This window comes from Anabrus simplex, chromosome 5 (assembly GCF_040414725.1).
Source record: "Anabrus simplex isolate iqAnaSimp1 chromosome 5, ASM4041472v1, whole genome shotgun sequence".
In the NCBI taxonomy this organism is placed as follows: Eukaryota; Metazoa; Arthropoda; class Insecta; order Orthoptera; family Tettigoniidae; genus Anabrus; species Anabrus simplex.
Genome location: NC_090269.1, coordinates 405,438,303 through 405,457,605, shown reverse-complemented (window position 1 = coordinate 405,457,605; position 19,303 = coordinate 405,438,303). Strand labels below are relative to the sequence as shown.

The 19,303-nt window shown below is 39.4% G+C and overlaps 1 protein-coding gene across 2 annotated transcripts in view; it reads left to right on the top strand.

Annotated features, from left to right (window-relative positions):
• LOC136875013 (gastrula zinc finger protein XlCGF46.1) overlaps positions 1-19,303 on the top strand; it is a 60,174-nt gene that overhangs the window by 23,527 nt on the left and 17,344 nt on the right. For both annotated transcript variants that reach the window (XM_067148732.2, XM_067148731.2), the window contains one exon: positions 16,821-16,888. In XM_067148732.2, coding sequence (XP_067004833.2) covers positions 16,821-16,888 — 68 coding nt within the window. The remainder of the gene's footprint in view (positions 1-16,820; positions 16,889-19,303) is intronic.

The window sequence follows — 19,303 nt, the reverse complement described above, 5'->3', positions numbered from 1 at the left end:
GACTTTTGTATCAGCCACATGCATACCTTGTTCAGGCTCCTTGATGATTTCATTCTTATCTTCCACTGTAAAATCTCCTGCTTTTTAATGCCTTCCTTTTCAACATGTTACTTTATGGGGCCCATTTCTGTAGTAATGTTACCAAAAACAGTGATTACACTTGGACACAACACACATGCTATAGTCTACAGCACAATATGCATACGCTCATAGGGATGTTGAGCAGAGCACGCTAACTGAACATGAACATGTGAGAAGATTAACAACAATTCCACAACGAGAAGTGTAACGAGTGGTAACAATAGATGCAGCAGGTAGATCAGTACTTCAGATGTTTATGAAGTTGGAATTCATTTAATGTTTTTGCTCATCTTGCCTAACACTTCCAGACAAATGCAAGATTTCACTCTATTGGCATTCTACAAGTCAGAGTGTGATATGTTGGAAATGAAGGGAAATGAATTTACTAACGTTAGATGAAGTACGTTGGCAGGAAGAGCAACATTTCTGGTCAGGTTATTACATAATTTTCAACACAAAATCAAACAGGAAATGCAGGGGTTGATTTCATAATGGTTGAGAAAATATGGCAGCAGGTAAGTTACTATAACCAGCATAGTTAACAGATTATTGTTTTCTTGATGGACACAAAGCCTATGCCCACTACAATAATGCAGGAATATATGCTTACTAATTCAGCAGGTGATGAAGCAATTGAAGGAGCATATGAAGTGATAGGAGATATTATAGAATATGTACCAGGAGGTGAGAATCAATTTGTTACGGGAGACTGGAATGCAGTGGTAGACCAAGGAAGAGAAGGAAATGAAAGAGGAAGTCAGCTATTGGTGAATTTCTGCACCAATCATAATTTAGTCTTTGCTAACATGTGGTTTATACTGTCCCCTTTTCCGGGGTTGCTCAGCCAGTTGCACGGGAGTTCCAAGGGTGGAGCGTTCGTAGAATTCAAATTGCTATATCAGGACATTTTAAATAAAATTTTATATTTTCAGAGCATTGGTGGCAGTATAGGTGATGGCTAACACAAGAAATTACACAAAAACAAAAATAAAATTGATATTTATTTAACACAAAGAAAATTCTGGACATTATTCTCAAAATAAAATTTGAACTTTTTCATGAATGTGAAGAAGAAAAAGTTACAAATGCTTATACTTCTTGAACTTCCCTAGGATTTTTTACACATGAATCAAAAAACCATCACAGGTGAATCATAATAACTGAAATTCAATCAAAATTTTCAACATTAGTGAAAATTCTTACCATCTCAACAATGTTACATTTCAAAATAAATTCATTTGTTTCCAATGACATTTTAGTTTTCTGAGAAACTGAGCAACCTATTTACTCAGTAGTTCATTACACCATGTAGAGTTACGCATTTATCTCCTCATTAATATTTATTATTACATCCTTTAAGAATTAGAGTATTATTTTCAGTCCTGTGTCCTAATTCTTGCCTATACCACTGTACATTTTAAACACAAAGATTCAAGTTAAATCTGAAAATATTTTTTTGCTTCAGGCTTTATTTTAAATTTCTCAGTTATGTTCCTTTTATGCCATACATTACCATTTATTATTATTATACAATCTTCCTGCAACAGCTGCAGGTTGCCCAAAGACAAAGAGTACCTTCACAACAATAATGGATGTGGATACAATAGATAATGTGTTCGTATGATGTTAAATGTAGGCAGTCGAGTGAGGCATGTCAAACATTTATTTGAGGTCCGCAAGCATGGTTCTTGAAGATCATGATGGACTTCTTGAGTGTGGTAATGGCGATGTTATAGATAAAATCTCTATTTAGCCCAAAGGTATTGCAGAAGTTGACAAAAAATGCAGGTATTGTTCCTCGAGCACCTAACATCAAGCCGATTACAGAAATGGATGAGAGCTTATATTTTTGCTTGTAGAAGTCCGCCGTTTCTTCATAAATTCTTCTTTTTTCTGCATCGACCTCTTCCGGCTGGTTTTCGTTGGTCTCAAATCTAATTGTTGGATCAATGATGAAACCTTCAGAACAGGATGGCTTAAAAGCAATAATGTCAATGCGTCGGTTGCTTCCTCTGTTGGAGAGACCGTGTACTTCTTCATAGACATTATAACCTTGTCCTCTAAGAGCGTTAGCTATCATTGATCTGACTACATTATGGCGTGAGGTGCGCAGTAATTCACCATGTGGACAGGCTCCCAGGACGTGTGAAAGAGTTTCGAACTCTCTGTGGCAACGCCGACAGAGGCTGTTGCCCTGGGATCTGCCAGGTACAGTACGCACAGCAGAGACATTGGCGTTCATTTTTATTGCATCACGCCATTCACTGCAAGACAATCCTTTATGATCACGAATCCATGTATTCGCTGGAGTATACTGTTTAAATAGGACTACACCTTTGCCTTTATGCTCTTTTTTGCTCCAGTTGTCAAAGGCTCTTCTTCTCAGTTCGAGTCGGACTTTCTTTGTATCTACAAAGCCATGTCTTTTGTCTCGAATAGATTCTGTTTCTGCTACATTTAATACGGCAAGGCTTGTGCTGATTTCTTGACATAAGTTTCTCGTTGAATGTAGAAAATTACTATTGGAAGATTTCAAAATTTTGCATGCATTAATATGTTGCAGATATATTTCCCATGATACACAAAATAAACCCAGACCTTTAAATTTCATTTCAGCGTATATCATATCATTCGGGACATCCATGGGAAGTTGCAAAATTTCCTTTAATGCCCCCCTAACCATAATATCGGCGTCATTTGTAAATTTGACTGGAATCTTTTGTGGTGGTACTGTCTGAAATTTATATACCAAACTGGGACAGATTGAAGTGTTTATGATTACAAATTTTTGATCGGAATGCAAAAGGGGTGAAGAAATGAGGAGCTCTAGGGTGTTTTTGAGCTTATTTAGGACCTCGACGGACTGGAAGGTAATTTCATTGGAAAAATTTACACCCAAATATTTGATAGATTCTCCTTTCTTCAGACATGGTATCTGTTTTTCATCTGCCGTGAATAGTTTTTCTTCTGACAGGTGACCATGTTTGATGCATATTCCTTTACATTTTCCAGTATTGATGCTAAGTCCAATTTCTTGTAGTTGATGTATGGCCGCATGAGCAAGTACTAAAGCTGACTCAGAATCTTTTCCAACAATAACTACATCATCAGCAAAACTTAACACTGTTAGAGCTTCATGATCTGGACTCAACTGAAAGCCATATTGGGTAGATATCGACGTTTCGCTAAGGTCATCCAGAATATGATTGATGGCGAGATTGAACAGGATTGGCGACAGAGGAGAACCTTGCATAACTCCCCTGCTTATCAAGAGAGGTCTTGTTTTGCTTCCCTGCGTCTGAATTTGTGTGACATTTCCTGATTGCAGATTCATGATTAAATTCGTAAGTTTTGATGGAATTGGTAACGACTTTAGTGTCTCATTTAAATGGGCATGACCAACGTTGTCAAAGGCTTTCTGGATATCTAAGAATATAGCAGTCAGATTAGCTTGTTTATTTTTGGCTTCACGGAGAAGAGAGTCGAGTATCGCAGTGTTGACATGCGTTCCAGAGGAGTTGGTAAATCCTCGTTGATTGGGGTTTAAGACAACATGTTCACGAAGACGCCTGTCAAGGACCCGCTCAATTATTCTCCTTATTACTGAACAGATTGTGATAGGTCTCCAGTTCTTAATATTGAGTGAATCTCCACCTTTATGAATCAGAACAGTCCTGGCCTTTTTGAAGATAGAAGGTACAACCCCAGTTTTCAACATACGTGTGGCAATGTGAGATATTATGTCGATTGCAATACTTTCTTTGATAACTCTGACGAGGACGTGGTCTGGGCCGGGTGATGTGTCTACGGCTATATGATTAATAGCAAATCTGATTTCATCTGGGCTTATAGTGTCATTAAATAAAATGTCAATTTGTTCCCTATCAATATCACTTGTATGAGATGGGTATTCGGGTCGAATCATGTCATTAGGTTGCCCGAGAATTTCAGAGAAATAATGAAATATTTCATCAGAAGGAATTTTACAGTTTTCAGCATTGGAATTTAAAACAGATCTAATAGCCTTTCTGCGCTGATTGTAAAAGTGGTACTGGGTAAGCTGATATTTGTATTTTTCGCGGCGTTTTATTCGGTCCCGTTTTGTTGCCCGTTCAGGGTTGGTTGTCTGTTTATATTTCCTTTGGTTGTCTGTGATTTGTTTATTTTTCCTATACTGGTAGTATTTCCGTGACGGATGTTTGGGGCCAGGAAGCAGATCAATCGCAGAGGCCAAGAACTCACACCAAATGTTAATCTCATTGTCAAATTGCTCGTCTGTCAAATTGTTTAAAAATCTACTTCGCCACTGCATCATTTTCTGCTTAAATTCATGCGGTAGTGTGTTGACATCTTTAGTTTCCATGTTAGCATTAGGGTCACTTTCTTGAACGATTGTTTGGACATTTTGAGAGGGATCAGCCCTCTGTCGATTTCTAGAAACTAAAATTTGACGGTGAATATCAGGATGAGCTCTGCTGATGTGTATTTTGACCCCACGGGAACTGGAGTAATGACATCCGCAGTGTGGACACTGACAATTTATGTTATCACATGCCTGGTTTGAAGAATTCGCACTGTGTCTAGCTGATAAATTTGTATGAAGAGTTTGAGATGCCTGAGGAATTCCTAAATTAACGTGCAACTGTTCACTATCTAGCAATGATGAGTCCTGAGATAGTTGCTCGTGAGCTCTTGCTATGTGTATGTTAATGCCCCTCTTTGTAAACTTCCTGTGACATATCTTGCATTCAATAAATGTAGGCACAGCACTTGAAGTGCTTGATACTTCCCGAGAATCGACCATGCTTTGGAGTGTTTGGCTCATCTGTAATAATGCTGTTTTTGAATGATAGATCTTACCGAGTCAGATGGTTCTCTCCACTGCTAACACAAAGGTAAATAGCTGATGTGAAGTGTCAGAATAATAATACTGCTTTTATATCGTCATATGTTCAACGACAGTGGTACAGAAATCAACCAACGAAGCCGTCATAGAGGGTACCCCACAATGTTATCACGGAGGTTGTACATTGGTAATGTAACGGAGGAAAATCAGGTGCAGATCATTAAAATAATCTATACTATAACATAAAGGTTCTACCGCAGTATTTTCATCCAGTTAATTATATTGTAAGATTTGTTATATAAATTCAATATATATCCAATCAAATGTCCAAATGCAGCACCTAACCTAGATTGTTGGTATCGTATGTAAACAGATTAGATTGTTTAGCCACAAACAATATGGTCACGAGATGATAAAATTCTTACTCATAAGGGCCTAAAGACTGCCAATTGTCCTAAACGGAGATTGTATTAGTTAATCTTCAAAATATTCGTGATATAGAATAACATAGCAACCATTCGATGAACGTAAATAAACAATACGTGTACTAACCTATAAGTATATGACAAAACAACTATGAACGCAGAAAACGATACAAGCCACAATGTAAACTATAAAACATATTTCAAAATATCACCAAGACCAGAAAAATTATAGTAAAAATGAATATTAACCGTAACAAAATGTCAAAATATCAAGATCGGGAAGTGTCTCTTAACACTCAAGTCACCAAATTACACTTACTATATTAAACCATATGTTGGAAATATACAGCATAATCCATCACAAATCATAGTCCTGAGTTTGACATGATCAGAATCTCTTGCTATGTGAATATGCACAGAGTTCAGAAAATCCAAATGAATAAACACAAAATTATGTACACAAGATTCCAAAACACACCACAACCACACCATCCTATCAGATAGGAATTTCATTACAGAATTAATATATTATTATTTTCTAGGTTTATTATTATTTTTATTATTAGATTACAAGCCCTCAGATTATGTAGATGACCCTGCAGTGATGGCACACACAACTCCTAGCAATGGTTAAAATCAAAGAATGAGATGAAAAAAGTCACCTATCAGACATAAATCAATCCTTTAAGGATAATGTCCAGATAGAGGAGACTGATGCCAAAGAAGTATTAAAATTTACATATGATAACAATGACATTTAGAATAAAATACACAAGTTTAAAACTAGAAAATTGGCTTGAATTGATAAGATTTCTGGGGTTATACTAAAGACAATGGGTTGGGATATAGTACCATATCTGAAGTACTTATTTGATTATTGCTTGGTTAAAGGAGCTATACCAAATGAATGGAGAGTTGTTATAGTAGCCCCTGTGTATAAAGGAAAGGGTGATAGACATAAAGCTAAAAATTACAGGCCAGTAAGTTTAACATGCGTTGCATGTCAATTTTAGCAAGACATTCTTTCTGATTATATTAGGCATGTTTGCAAAATTAATAACTGGTCTGATAGAAGACAATTTGGTTTTTTGGAAAGGTTATTCCACTGAAGCTCAAATTGTAGGATTCCAGCAAGATATAGCCAATATCTTGGATTTAGGAGATCAAATGGACTGTATCGCGATTGACCTGTCTAAAGCATTTGATAGCGTGGATCATGGGAGACTACTGGAAAACATGAGTGCAATTAGACTAGACAGAAGAGTGACTGAATGGGTTGCTATATTTCTAGAAAAGAGATCTCAGGGAATAAGAGTAGGTGAAGCTTTATCTGACACTGTAATAATTAAGAGGGAAATTCCTCAAGGCAGTATTATAAATTGGGCCTTTATGTTTTCTTATATATAAATGATATGAGTAAAGAAGTGGAATCAGAGGTAAGAATTTTTGCAGATGATGTTGTTCTGTATAGAAAAATAAATAAGTTACAAGATTGAGAGCAACTGCAACGTGACCTCGATAATGTTGTGAGATGGACAGCAGTCAATGGTATGTTGATAAATGGGGTTAAAAATCAGGTTGTTAGTTTCACAAATAAGAAAAGTCCTGTCAGTTTTAATTACTGCATTGATCGGGTGAAAGTTCCTTTACATTACTTGTAACCAACAATATTTACACGCTACTGACTGAATACTTCTGCCTTTTGAAGATCCTCACATACACACTTCCCTTGTTCATTAATGATTCCTCGACTGTCCTTCTTGGAACCTGTTTCTGCCTTAACGTACCTATATATTAAAACAGGAACGCCCGTACTTCAGCTTTGTGGACAGCATGGATTAACGCCAAGGCGTGTACGGTTCATGCTTTAGAGAGTACGAGGGAAGGGTACGGAAATGAGTTCATTTTTAAAGTGGAACTTGCAGTTTATTCAAGAAAATGCATAGAAATTATATCACCTTTTACAGACGAATGGTTTGAATGTCCTCGAAGATGTGGAGAAGGCGTCGTTCTGCAGTGTCGGCGTCAGCGTCGTCCCACGTTGTTGTGTCGGCGTCGTCCCACGTCACATTCGACCCACGTTGTCGGCGCCGTCCCAAGGCGGTTGTTAGCCCTTGATGTTGAAAGAGACTGGAACCTGGGGCGGACGTCGGATGATCGTGCAGCGTGGAGTAGTTGTTGAGTTTTGTATTGCACTAAGTCCCATGAAAGGAAAAGAGCAATTTAAAACTTTCGCACAGAATGTCAATAGAATTTGATACGACACTTCTCTACCGTACTGCACTGCAAATTATGGCGAGACACTGTTTACTGGTCGAATAAGTTCCACAAAAAATGGTGTTGGACGCACATTTGAAAAAAGAGATGAATTCAAAATCACAGTTCTGTGAGAATAATTAATATTGTTCGTGCAATAGTCACTATCGAACGTGAAGTGATAGGCAATGAAAATAATCTGGAACTTTCTGAGATACGATGGTTTACCACTTCCCTTAATCTCAGTGCAAAAGAAAATAAATTAAGTCCTTCGGACACAATCTCTGCACTGTTTGTAATGAGTACATGCAATGTTCTAGCATACACACACATAGAAGACAGAAAAGAAATAGTTTATGACACAGTCTTGTGAAAGAAAACCAAGTTCTGTTACGACTCAGTCTTAACAAAAATCACAATTTCTCATAGGTAAATTTTCCACTGAGGCACAATATTACATGTAAATGTAGATACAGTCTTTATGAGGGGAATTAACATAGTCCCTTGAAAAGAAATAAAGGTACCATATTTCACGAATCAGCACAGTCCTTGAAAGGAAATATCGGCACAGTCTTATGTCCGTCTTCGTTCCACTCCGTGGGATATTATTTCAGGAGATGGTTCGGATCCAGGATCCAGTGTTGACTCATCAACACCTTCGGAATCAGCAGATAGAGAGGACAACGCTGATCCCGACGCCAGCAGCGTCTCCGAAGAAATAGTGGATGGCTCCTTCATACGCTCCTTACCTCGACGGTTCACCAACCCCGACCCTCTCCAACCCCCCATGCTGCGGTCTCGCCCTAAACCCGACAGATACGACTCTGTAGCAGTCGATCTGGCCCATCCGGTTCCCTATCTGGATACCCCGCTGGGTCGATACGCTCAGCGTATCACCCAGCAAGGGGTATACCTTCCACGGCCACGGGATGCTCACCCCGTGTTCCGAACGACTCATCCTTCGCCCCTCATGGATCAGGCTATTCAGGACTTGCTTGCCCATAGGATCATCCAAGAAGACCAGCCTACGGCCGCCTTCCCGCTCTTCCTGGTGCCCGAGGAAAGCACGAGGGAATGTGTAGCCACAATCATTCCCTCGTGCTGACACAACCAGACTGACCCCCGTCCAGGGAGCGCACCTCCTTTTATAACAAATCGGGGTGCGCGTGTAGGGAAGCAAGCACTTCCCTGGACGGGGCGTCGGCCGGGTTGGCCGCCGAGGCAATGGGTTGCCACGAGAGGGTGACCCCACTCTCCATTGCTTTATTTAACAACATTATGTACAGAGTTAATACATATCCATGAGCATGGAGGACAGGCCCTCGCCCAGTACGAAGAGACCACAGAGCGACAGAGCTATCAGTGTAAATGTAGAGAGTTCGGATCTCGTGCGGGATGTCTGTGAGATACCACAACGTGCCGGTGATGGCTGCGGCGACTTCGGCTGCGTGAATGGGTGCTGGTCGTTCAAAGGCCTGGGCCCAGCCTTGGTGCTGTGCCGGAGCTATGGCGGCGATGGAAGCCGGTGTTGCGTCTGTGTAGATCGAGTCAGATGGGACATCATAGGCCGTGTGACGAGGAGTGGCTATATACTGCGGAGTGAGAATTCTGCGAATCCAGTAGGCTTCACAGGACAACACGTGTTTAGGGATGAAGTAGGGCCATCCCATAACATAGCAACACCAAGACAGGTACCCGGCAATCTGTTGCAATTCGTGTTCGTCGGCCGTGGGAATGAGGGATATCAGTAGAGTCACTCTATTCTGTGTGGTGTGATGCAGCGTGAGTTCACTGAGTGAAATGTCGACAGTAACGCCAAGGTACGTCAGGATATCGACCGGTGTGAGCTGGGATTTCCTCTTATTGATGGTGACGCCCATGATGACTTCAAGGTATTAGACGATGTTGCGGGCTGTGTCGTCCTGTAGATCTTCTCCGTGGATAAGCCAATCATCGAGGTAGGCTATCATCCGGACGGGGAACTCCTGGTGGATGATCTCGGAGATTGCAAGGGCCCACCGCTGCATAATAGAGGGGGCCAGAGAGTGTCCCATAGGAAGTCGCGTCCAGACGTAGCTTTTCCTGCGGTACCGGATGCCCCAGTTGTGTCTAGTGCTGGGTTGTATGGCTAGTTGAAAGAATCCGCTGACAAGATCGAGTTTGATGGCGCGATGCGTGGCAGGAATGGAGGCCAGTGCATCGGCCGGCCCTTGGAGAGAAAAGGGGGGCCTCTGAATGTAGGGCGTCCACTCGGAGAGGTCATAAATAATGCGCGCTGCCCCGCTTGCCTTGGGCACCAGGAAGAGCGGGAAGGCGGCCGTAGGCTGGTCTTCTTGGATGATCCTATGGGCAAGCAAGTCCTGAATAGCCTGATCCATGAGGGGCGAAGGATGAGTCGTACGGAACACGGGGTGACCATCCCGTGGCCGTGGAAGGTATACCCCTTGCTGGGTGATACGCTGAGCGTATCGACCCAGCGGGGTATCCAGATAGGGAACCGGATGGGCCAGATCGACTGCTACAGAGTCGTATCTGTCGGGTTTAGGGCGAGACCGCAGGATGGGGGGTTGGAGAGTGTCGGGGTTGGTGAACCGTCGAGGTAAGGAGCGTATGAAGGAGCCATCCACTATTTCTTCGGAGACGCTGCTGGCGTCGGGATCAGCGTTGTCCTCTCTATCTGCTGATTCCGAAGGTGTTGACGAGTCAACACTGGATCCTGGATCCGAACCATCTCCTGAAATAATATCCCACGGAGCAGAACGAAGACGGAGGTCTTGCGCCGAATCGGGGTACAGGTCAGGTGCCCGGTGGATGGCGTCTTGATGCTGAGAAGAGTCGTTGTCTCCAAGCCCTTGCTGTAAGTGGTAGGACGTAGGGCTCGAAAGGGCAAAGGTTGTTCGGGGTCTTCCAGGTCCCCTCCCGTATCGTCGAGCTCCTGTTCGGCTTCTTTATGCCCTAAGTCCTTTAAGCACAGTTTCGAAATATCAAGTGATTACTGTACAGTCTCTTCAATTACAAAATTCAGAAAACGAAATAATGTTACTCGGGTCGACAGACCGATATTATCAGTGAATAAGCTTTTTTTAAGTTAGAGTCCACAGAGAAGGCTTTCAACACTCATATTACGTACTTTCAAACCCCGGTCCTTAGCTGGACAGAGTAACGAACTGTATCACATCAGCGAGACGACTGGTTCATGACGAAGTACTGTGACACACTGACACACACTGATCTCCTCGAGGCTGGCGACCCCCTTATATTGCTCAAGGTCGGACGGCGTGGCTGAAAATATGAGCTTCAGAAAAAATTCATATCTCGGCCATCCTTCCGCCGATTTTAATGAACTTTTGGGTAGTAGCATTTGTTGTCCAGGCCTACAAGGTGACGGTATTCAAATAACGATCTGCCTTTCTGTTTGTGATTAAAGGACATAGAATCGAATGGAACTTTCGGTGTGACGTCACATGGCGTTGGCTGGCACTCCGTTGCAGTGCTTGCTTGCATGTGGTCCCCCATGATGCCTGCGTGCTCGGCGCTTGTTTTGAATCCATACAGTCTCTTGTGTTCCTCTCAAGAAATACCTGAATGCGAATGCTCGCAGGGCATTCCCGTTTCATCATACCGTTCCATTTTTCACTAAAATTTATATGATTGCCAATTTTGCTTGCCATCATATTATCCTTGGGTGTCTTCCTTGCTATATTCAGTTTGTTAGTATGTTACTTCAATTTCTCCTTCCCTCCACAGCCATTTGTAAATATTTCTTTCCAACCTGCACCTCCTTCTTAGACTCTTTACTTCTCTGATATAGTATAGTGGGCCTTTAACATTCCTTACCTCCTTTAAAAGCACAAACCTATTTTCACATTCATCAGCAATTGCTTTAAAACAATCCCAGAGTCTGTTCACATTTCTATTTACTGTTTTCCACCCATCAGATTTTTTAAAAACATCCTCATGCCTGTTTTATCAGCCATTTGGTACTGCCTAATTGTCCTACTTTTAAGACCTTCCTTTTTATCATATTTATTTTTATATATGACAAAACAGCTTTGTGATCACGAATACCATCTATTACTTTGGTTTCTCTATACAGCTCATCTTGTTTTACTGGCACTTCATCCAGAATATTCTTCCCTCTAGTTGGTTACATTACTTCCTGAATCAGCTGCCTTTTCCATATTAACCTGTTTCCCATCCTGGCGTTTGCATTACCTTGCCAATTGACATTTGATAAATTGAGATCACCCGCTACAATCACGTTCCTTTCCATATTGTTTCCCACCTAGTTGATTATCTTATCGGATAATACCGAATCAGCATCAGGATCACTTTTTCCTGGTCTGCAGACTACAAAGACAAATTTTGTAGCCTATTTTCTTTAGAGATCGGTCTTACACCTTGAATTTCATGCTTGCCGGCTTTAACTGTTTCATTGCTTATAAATTCTTCTTTCACCAGAATGAATACTCCCCCTCCTACCATTCCTATCCTTTATCTAGCTGATTATCTTATCAGATAATACTGAATCAGCATCAGGATCACTTTTTCCTGGTCTGTAGTCTACAAAGACAAATTATCTTATCAGATAATACCGAATCAGCATCCGGATCACTTTTTCCTTGTCTGTAGACTACAAAGATGAATTGTTCAGCCTATTTTCTTTAGAGATCAGTCTTACACCTAGAATTTTATGTTTGCCAGCTTTAAGTGTTTCATTGTTTATAAATTCTTCTTTCACCAGAATGAATACTCCCCCACTTCCATTCCTATCCTATATCTATGATACGCACTCCAGTTCCGTGAAAAAATTTCTGCATCCTTTACATCACATCTCAGCAATGGTTCAACTCCTAATACAATATCTGGTAAATATATGTCTATTAAGTTACTTAATTCTATTACTTTCTTTACAATACTTTTACAGTTGAACACTAACATTTTTATGTCATCCCTACTTGATTTCCAGATCCCTGTACCCTTATCACTGCTCTCTAGACCACCCTGTTTCTCTGAATGTACCTTCCTGTAACCCTTCTAAAAAAATATCCAAACTTATATGTACCACTGCAGTTTAAGTAAAGGCCATCAGAGGACTGGTCCCTTTCTTGTACCTACCTAATAGGATCTAGAAATCCCATTTCCAGTATCTACATACTCACTCCATAGTCTCATTGAAATCCCCTATTACCTTCCAATCAGTATCCCTCCCGCACAGTAATACACTGACAAGAATCTTCACTTTTTTAAACTTCACTCGTGCTGCATTTACCAGATCTCACACATCCCTAACTACCGGTATGTTGGTATTTATACCTGCTTGCCTTGAGTTGTTGGTACCAGCATGAAATTCTACTACCTTCTCCTTTCCTTCCTCCTTCTTTTCCACTTTCATCAACATATACCTGAACCTAATTCCTGGAAAACTCCCTACCCTGGTTCCCTTTCCTCCACACACTTTCCCTTACATGTCTAACAGTGGAACCCCCCATGACCAGAGCCTCAACCCTACCCACCTCATTTGGTCCCCTCCTCTCTGGTCAGCTTTATCTTTCATGATGGCTGCAGAAGCTATGTCCTCTTCCCTTTTCTTTCTCCTATGAGCCTGTTCCACCTGTCTTTTCCTATCCTCCACTCTACATTTCTCTTCTCTACCTATTCCTTTCCTCTTACTTCCACACTTCTCAGCAACATTTTCCTGTTCCTAATCTTCCCTCTGTTGTTCTACCTGCAATGACTTGTTCCATTTTCTCGCAGACACATGTCCTGTATTTTTTTTATCCTGAATAGAACTCTTAGCTTGCAATGTCCTTCCTCTTAAAACATTAGACCACTTGCCTTCTATGATTCCCTCCTTTTCCTCCCCTTCTTTTGTCTACTGTATCCTGTAAATTATTTGAGTGAGGCCTACTTTCCTTTCTGTCCTCTGAAAGATTCTTAATTATCTCCCTCAAACTCTCTTACTCCTCCCTCATACTCCTTAATGCCTATCCACACCCACAGTTCCTACTCGTGCATGCCTTAGCCATTCTTTACAGAATAATTAAAAGAGAAAAGGATAAACTTATTCTGTGAAAAAAATGAAAGGAAAGAAATATTATCTAGAATAGTATACAAAGATCACAAAAAAGTAATTAATACACTACTGCACTACGATACTATTTAGTTGTGATATATTTTTATCCTACAACACCCTAATAGGATGAAAACTGCCATTAATTACTGAATACTGAGAGGAATACACAAGAATTACACAATTCTAAACTGCAGTTAAGCCTATCCTAATTGCAAAAAAGTAAGAAATTTTCTAGAGATTCTTCTGCTACCAAAATATTTCACAATAATAGAATAAGTATGGTGATTTCCAGTAAGATACTACAATACACTAGAATAAAATTTTAACTGTGCTCAGACATATCCTAATTACAATTCCTAAGCACAAACAGAAATGAAAAATGCAATTAAAGCTTTAAATCTGCAAGGATTACTCAAGGATTACCAACAAAGCTAAATGCATAGACAGATTATTATTAGTACTATTTTATCCTACTATGCTAGAATAGAAATGAAAACTACTGTTTGGTTAAATGCTGAACTCAAAAGGGTTTTTTCAAATGCTATTTGTTCAGGGCGTTGACCTAGGAAGGTCTTTTGCCCCTACATGCACCATATGTTCAGAACCTGCATGTATGTGGAAATTACGGAAGTGTAAATTATTGAATGTGAGGAAAGGAACGTTAAGGATGACACAAACACCCAGTCCCCAGGCCAGGGATAATAATCATTTACAAATAGAAACCCCTGAACCGGCCAGGAATCTAACCCGGTGCTGCCGGGTGACAAGCAGACCCATTGCTCCTTACACTGCAGGGCCAGACATCAAAAGAGTTACTGTACACAAAGATACACATGAAAATAGCAGGCAAGATACTATATAATATGCCATATCTACACAACAATTCTCAAGAGATATGTGATTATGTGATTTTTACAGCTGCTGGATTATTATTATTTTCCCTACTCCGTGGGACAGTGAATAAAAATGTCCTTAAATGCCGAAAATAAGAGGTTGTATCCAATAATTTCTCAATAAACTTCTGTCAAAACTATGCCAGGGCCTTGAATGCAATTATTGGGATATAGGAATTTGATTATGAACTTTTACTTGATGAATAATCAAATTTGCAAATTAACAGGTTTTAACAACTTTATTACTACAATAATACAAGGGCACTCTCAACAGTCGACCATTTATAAACACGTCCAACAGTGAATCTTATTAATTCTATTCCTTTTTTTACAATACTTTAATAGTTCAACACAACTTGACATCCAGTTCCATGTACCCTTAGTACTGCTGCCTTGTCCACCCCATGTTCCTGAATTTATATCCTTCTAATGCTTCTAAATGAACTTCAAGCAAAGGCCATCTGAGTGTAGATCTCTATCTCCTACCTCCCATTAGAATCAACAAATCTCACTCCCAGTTTCTCACATTGGGTATTTCTCACGTACCCATTCCACAGTCTCATTTAACTCCCCAATTACCCTCCTGTCACTATCCCTCCTACATAATATCCCACTGATAACAATCTCTGCTTCATTAATCTTCTTCCATGCTGTTGTAACCAGATCCCATACATCCCCAACTATGTTAGTACCTATTCTTGCCTGCCTTACGTTATTGGTACCAATGTTGAAGATTACCAGCTTATCCTTACTCTCGTCCCTCCCTTCTGATTTTCTCAACCTGCCTTGACCTTATTCCTGGATAACTCTACTCTGGCTCTCTTTCCTCCACATGCATTGCCCACATGACTAACAATTGGGTCACCCATGACCGGAGCCTCAACTCCACCCTCCTCATTTGATGCCCTCTTCTCCTGGTCTCCCTGAACTTCCCTGATGCCTGCAGAACCAACTCCCTTCTCCCTTTTCTTTCTCTCAATAACCTGTTCCACCTCCCTTTTCCTATCCTCTACTCTACATTTTCCCTTTTCTAGTGGTCCATTACCTCTTGTCCCGCCCCCTCTCTGTAGCACTTCCCTTAACTCCATATTTTTTCTGCTGATCTGCCTGAAGCAACTCATACCGATTCCTCACCGATACCTCTCCTGGGCCCACTGCCTGAGGAAAACCCTTAACCCTCATTTTTCTTGACCTTAAATTAGCCCACCTGTCTTCCACAACTTCTGCCCTTCCTTCCCCTCCCTTGTGCCTACCTACTGTTTCCTGCACATTGATTGAGGAAGACCTATCTTTTTTCTGTCCTCCAGTCTAATTATCACCCTTAAACTCGCTATCTCTTCCCTCATCTTCCTCAGTTCCCACTCACACCCAAAGTTCTTACATCTGCTTCTCTCAGCCATGATTTTATCTCCTCAAAAAACATGAAGTAATTATTAGATTACTTGAGCTAGAAAGCTGATAATCCAATTCCTTATCATCAGTATATGCAGATGAATCACTCATCATCATCCTTTTTGATTAAAGATGGCACACTGGCATAACGAATGATGCAAATTTTAATAACGGACCTGCTCCTTTGTGCTCTGAACAAAACATAGCTTTCATTCATGCTCAATAGTATTGTTAATCTGTAAGAGTTGTTTACAATTTCTGGGCATGCATATTTTATACTCTGAAAGCAGTGTCAGTTGAATTCCAACTTTATGTTCATATGTTCAAAAACTCCACTCAAACTTATTCATACCAAGCCATCTCTCCATATCTTCATTTCAATACTCCATCAACAATCACCGAGAAAAATTATTATGCTTCTTTCTGCATTTTATTTTCAAGCCAATCTATAGTAGATTAAAACTACATTACCTGAACAGTCTTTTAGAACTTGTAGGCCTACATAATTGTTGTGAATTTCACATTAACACAGTGATGGGTCAGTGTAGAAAGAAGTAAGAGTAGAAAGAGAAAACAAGGAATTGTATTGTATGCAAGTTTCCCTTTTTTCTATTGCTCTCTCTTTCTGTGCTGTCCTCCCGTTATGTTTGTCCTATTGTGTGTTGATTTTATTCTTTGATGATTTGATTACACTCATTTGTTTCTTTTTATTATTTTATTTTTACACATTGGAAGATGGTGATATTTCTAGTGTGGAATTATAAAATTTATTTCATCAGCTTTTTCATGTTTATATCTCTCTTACTTTTCTATCTTCTTTACTTTTATTATATTACTTTCCTTTTTTATAGCTTGTTGCAGATATTAAGGATGAAATAAAAATAGAAGAACTGGTCCCGTATTTCAAAGAAGAAAACGAGTAAGTAGCTTAATTAGATTGTACACCCCTTGTTGTACTCTTGTTGTTTGTTTGTTTGTTTGTTTGTTTGTTTGTTTGTTTGTTTGTTTGTTTGTTTGTTGGGTAATTATGTTAACTTTATTATTACGCTACTGTAAGTGACCATTGCCACCAGGATATTTCCCATTTGCAATGTATTTATTTTAATAATAAAATAATAATCCTACACAACATGAAATGTGTTCATTATCTACCTCCTTGGACCAGTAGTGAGTGTTAGTGTCCGAATTCAAAGATCACGTGTCCAAATATGGTGGGGTATTTTGAATTTTATAGGGTGGATTAACACGTCCTGTTGTGCGATGTCAGTATGTCAAAAAATTGTTAAAACTCAGCAGTGAAAGCCTAAAAGAGAGATTCAGTTCACTCTGTCATCTAGTGGCTCTGAAGTTAAATATAACATTGAAATTGATTAACGGGCAGCAGATAGCATAAAAATTAAGTTGCCTGCACATGGAATCTGGGGCCATGTATTGTTATTATTATCATTATTACCTATTCACTACTATGCTTATGATCGCTTGTTCTCTGTAAATACCAATTTTTGACAATTTAATTCTTTTTTTACAAGGTCATATTTAAACTTTGAATTTCTTAAAAGGCTAGGCATTAGAATTGACTGAAATGTTGAGTAACTTATGAATAGGTCAAATCTATTTCTAGATATAATTTTACTGAATGTGCGTCCGTGCGTGTGTGTGTGTGTGTGTGTGTGTGTGTGTGTGTGTGTGTGTGTGTGTGTGTGTGTGTGTGTGTGTGTAAATATGTTTCAAAAATTAGTTTATAATACTTGTCAGCAACTATAAAATGGTTTGATTATATAATATATTGAAAATTATGTAAACATTTCAAACTGTTGTAACTTAGCTCATAAATCAAGAAATCAAAACCTCATTGATCAGTGCAGCATTTGGATGTCATTAACAGGAAATATAAGCAGCAATATGAACCAGTGTTCTAAAACATCTATTAACATACATGGTTCTTGGAAGATGGTCATATTTCTATTGTAGAATTATGAAATTTTTTCAGCTGTTTCTTCTTTATTCATACAGTTTTTACTTTTCTTTCCTCTTTACTTTCATTATATTACTTTTCATATATATAGCCTGCTGGGAAAAAAAAATATTAAAATCCCTCTTGCAACGTATTTAATCACAGCACTGTACTTAAAATGATATCAGTATTTTAAAGTTTGAACTTTTATTTTCCATTGCACTTTTCAACGGTGTTTTCCTTTTAATTATAACTTTCAATTTTCTATTAGGACATAGTAACTTCTACTTAACTACAAAAATCAGTAATTTTTTCTTGACGTAAGGAATTAAACCTGCTAATGGTGCTATATTGCACCTGCATACAGTAGCATAATCATCAAGTCAGTCAGCAGGTAGTAGCATTTTGTATGTAGCGTAATTCCAGTTGAAGAACATTTGACAATCTGAATGTGACACTAGGTCCTGTATCATCAGAGTTGCCATCTAGTTGATCCTGGACCCTGGAGAAAATGTTCTTATCACTCAGGGCATACTGACTGTATCCAGTATTGAAAGGAATTTTCTTTTGCGTCTTTGCATCAAAGGATTTATTGAAATAGTTGCAGGATATCGTCATTGTTTGATTTTTGAATGGATGGACTTTCTTCATACGCAAGACTTCCTCACAGTTTCTTTCATGGTTTTTGTAGTAAATGTTTACCACAATCATCCCAAGCCTTAGCCACCCAGTGGTAGCGGTGTTTATAGTTATTTTCTGAGGGTTTTTAAGGATCTAATTGTCCTCTCCTTCAGTTAAGATTTAAAGAAGCATTTGCCAGTAATTTTTCTGTTTTGTGACATACCTTGTTACAAATTTTACAAGATTGAGCTGACATTTGGTGGCAATGAGATTGTTTTCTTTTCTTCATTCACTAACTGCATATCCAATGGAGGCATTCCATTTTCTGTATTGAAGCTTTTAATTTGAGGGAACAACTTGTTTTTAAAACCAGTTGTTAAACAGTGGATGCCTTGATTTCTGTAATAAATAGGGAGAGTGTTCATGTCTTTTCGGGCTCATAGACGTACAGATTTTCCAATAACCCTGGATGGTAATTTATTTATTGGGATGCTATATCCAGCAGTTTAACCTAGCTTTGCTAGCAGTAAATGCTGGATTTTCATTCATAGGTTTGTTGAGCTATAAAGCCTCTTCTTGAATCAATATGCTGCAAATAAGAGTGCATGTTAGTCTTCCCTGAGCAAGTGAAGTAGCTTCATCAGTTTTATCATGGACAGACATGGTGGCGTTTCAGTGGTTTGTAACTTATTCTGTTAAAATCTTCCTAGTCTATGTATACAGACTTACTAACATTGGAAAATTATGTGACTATGTAAT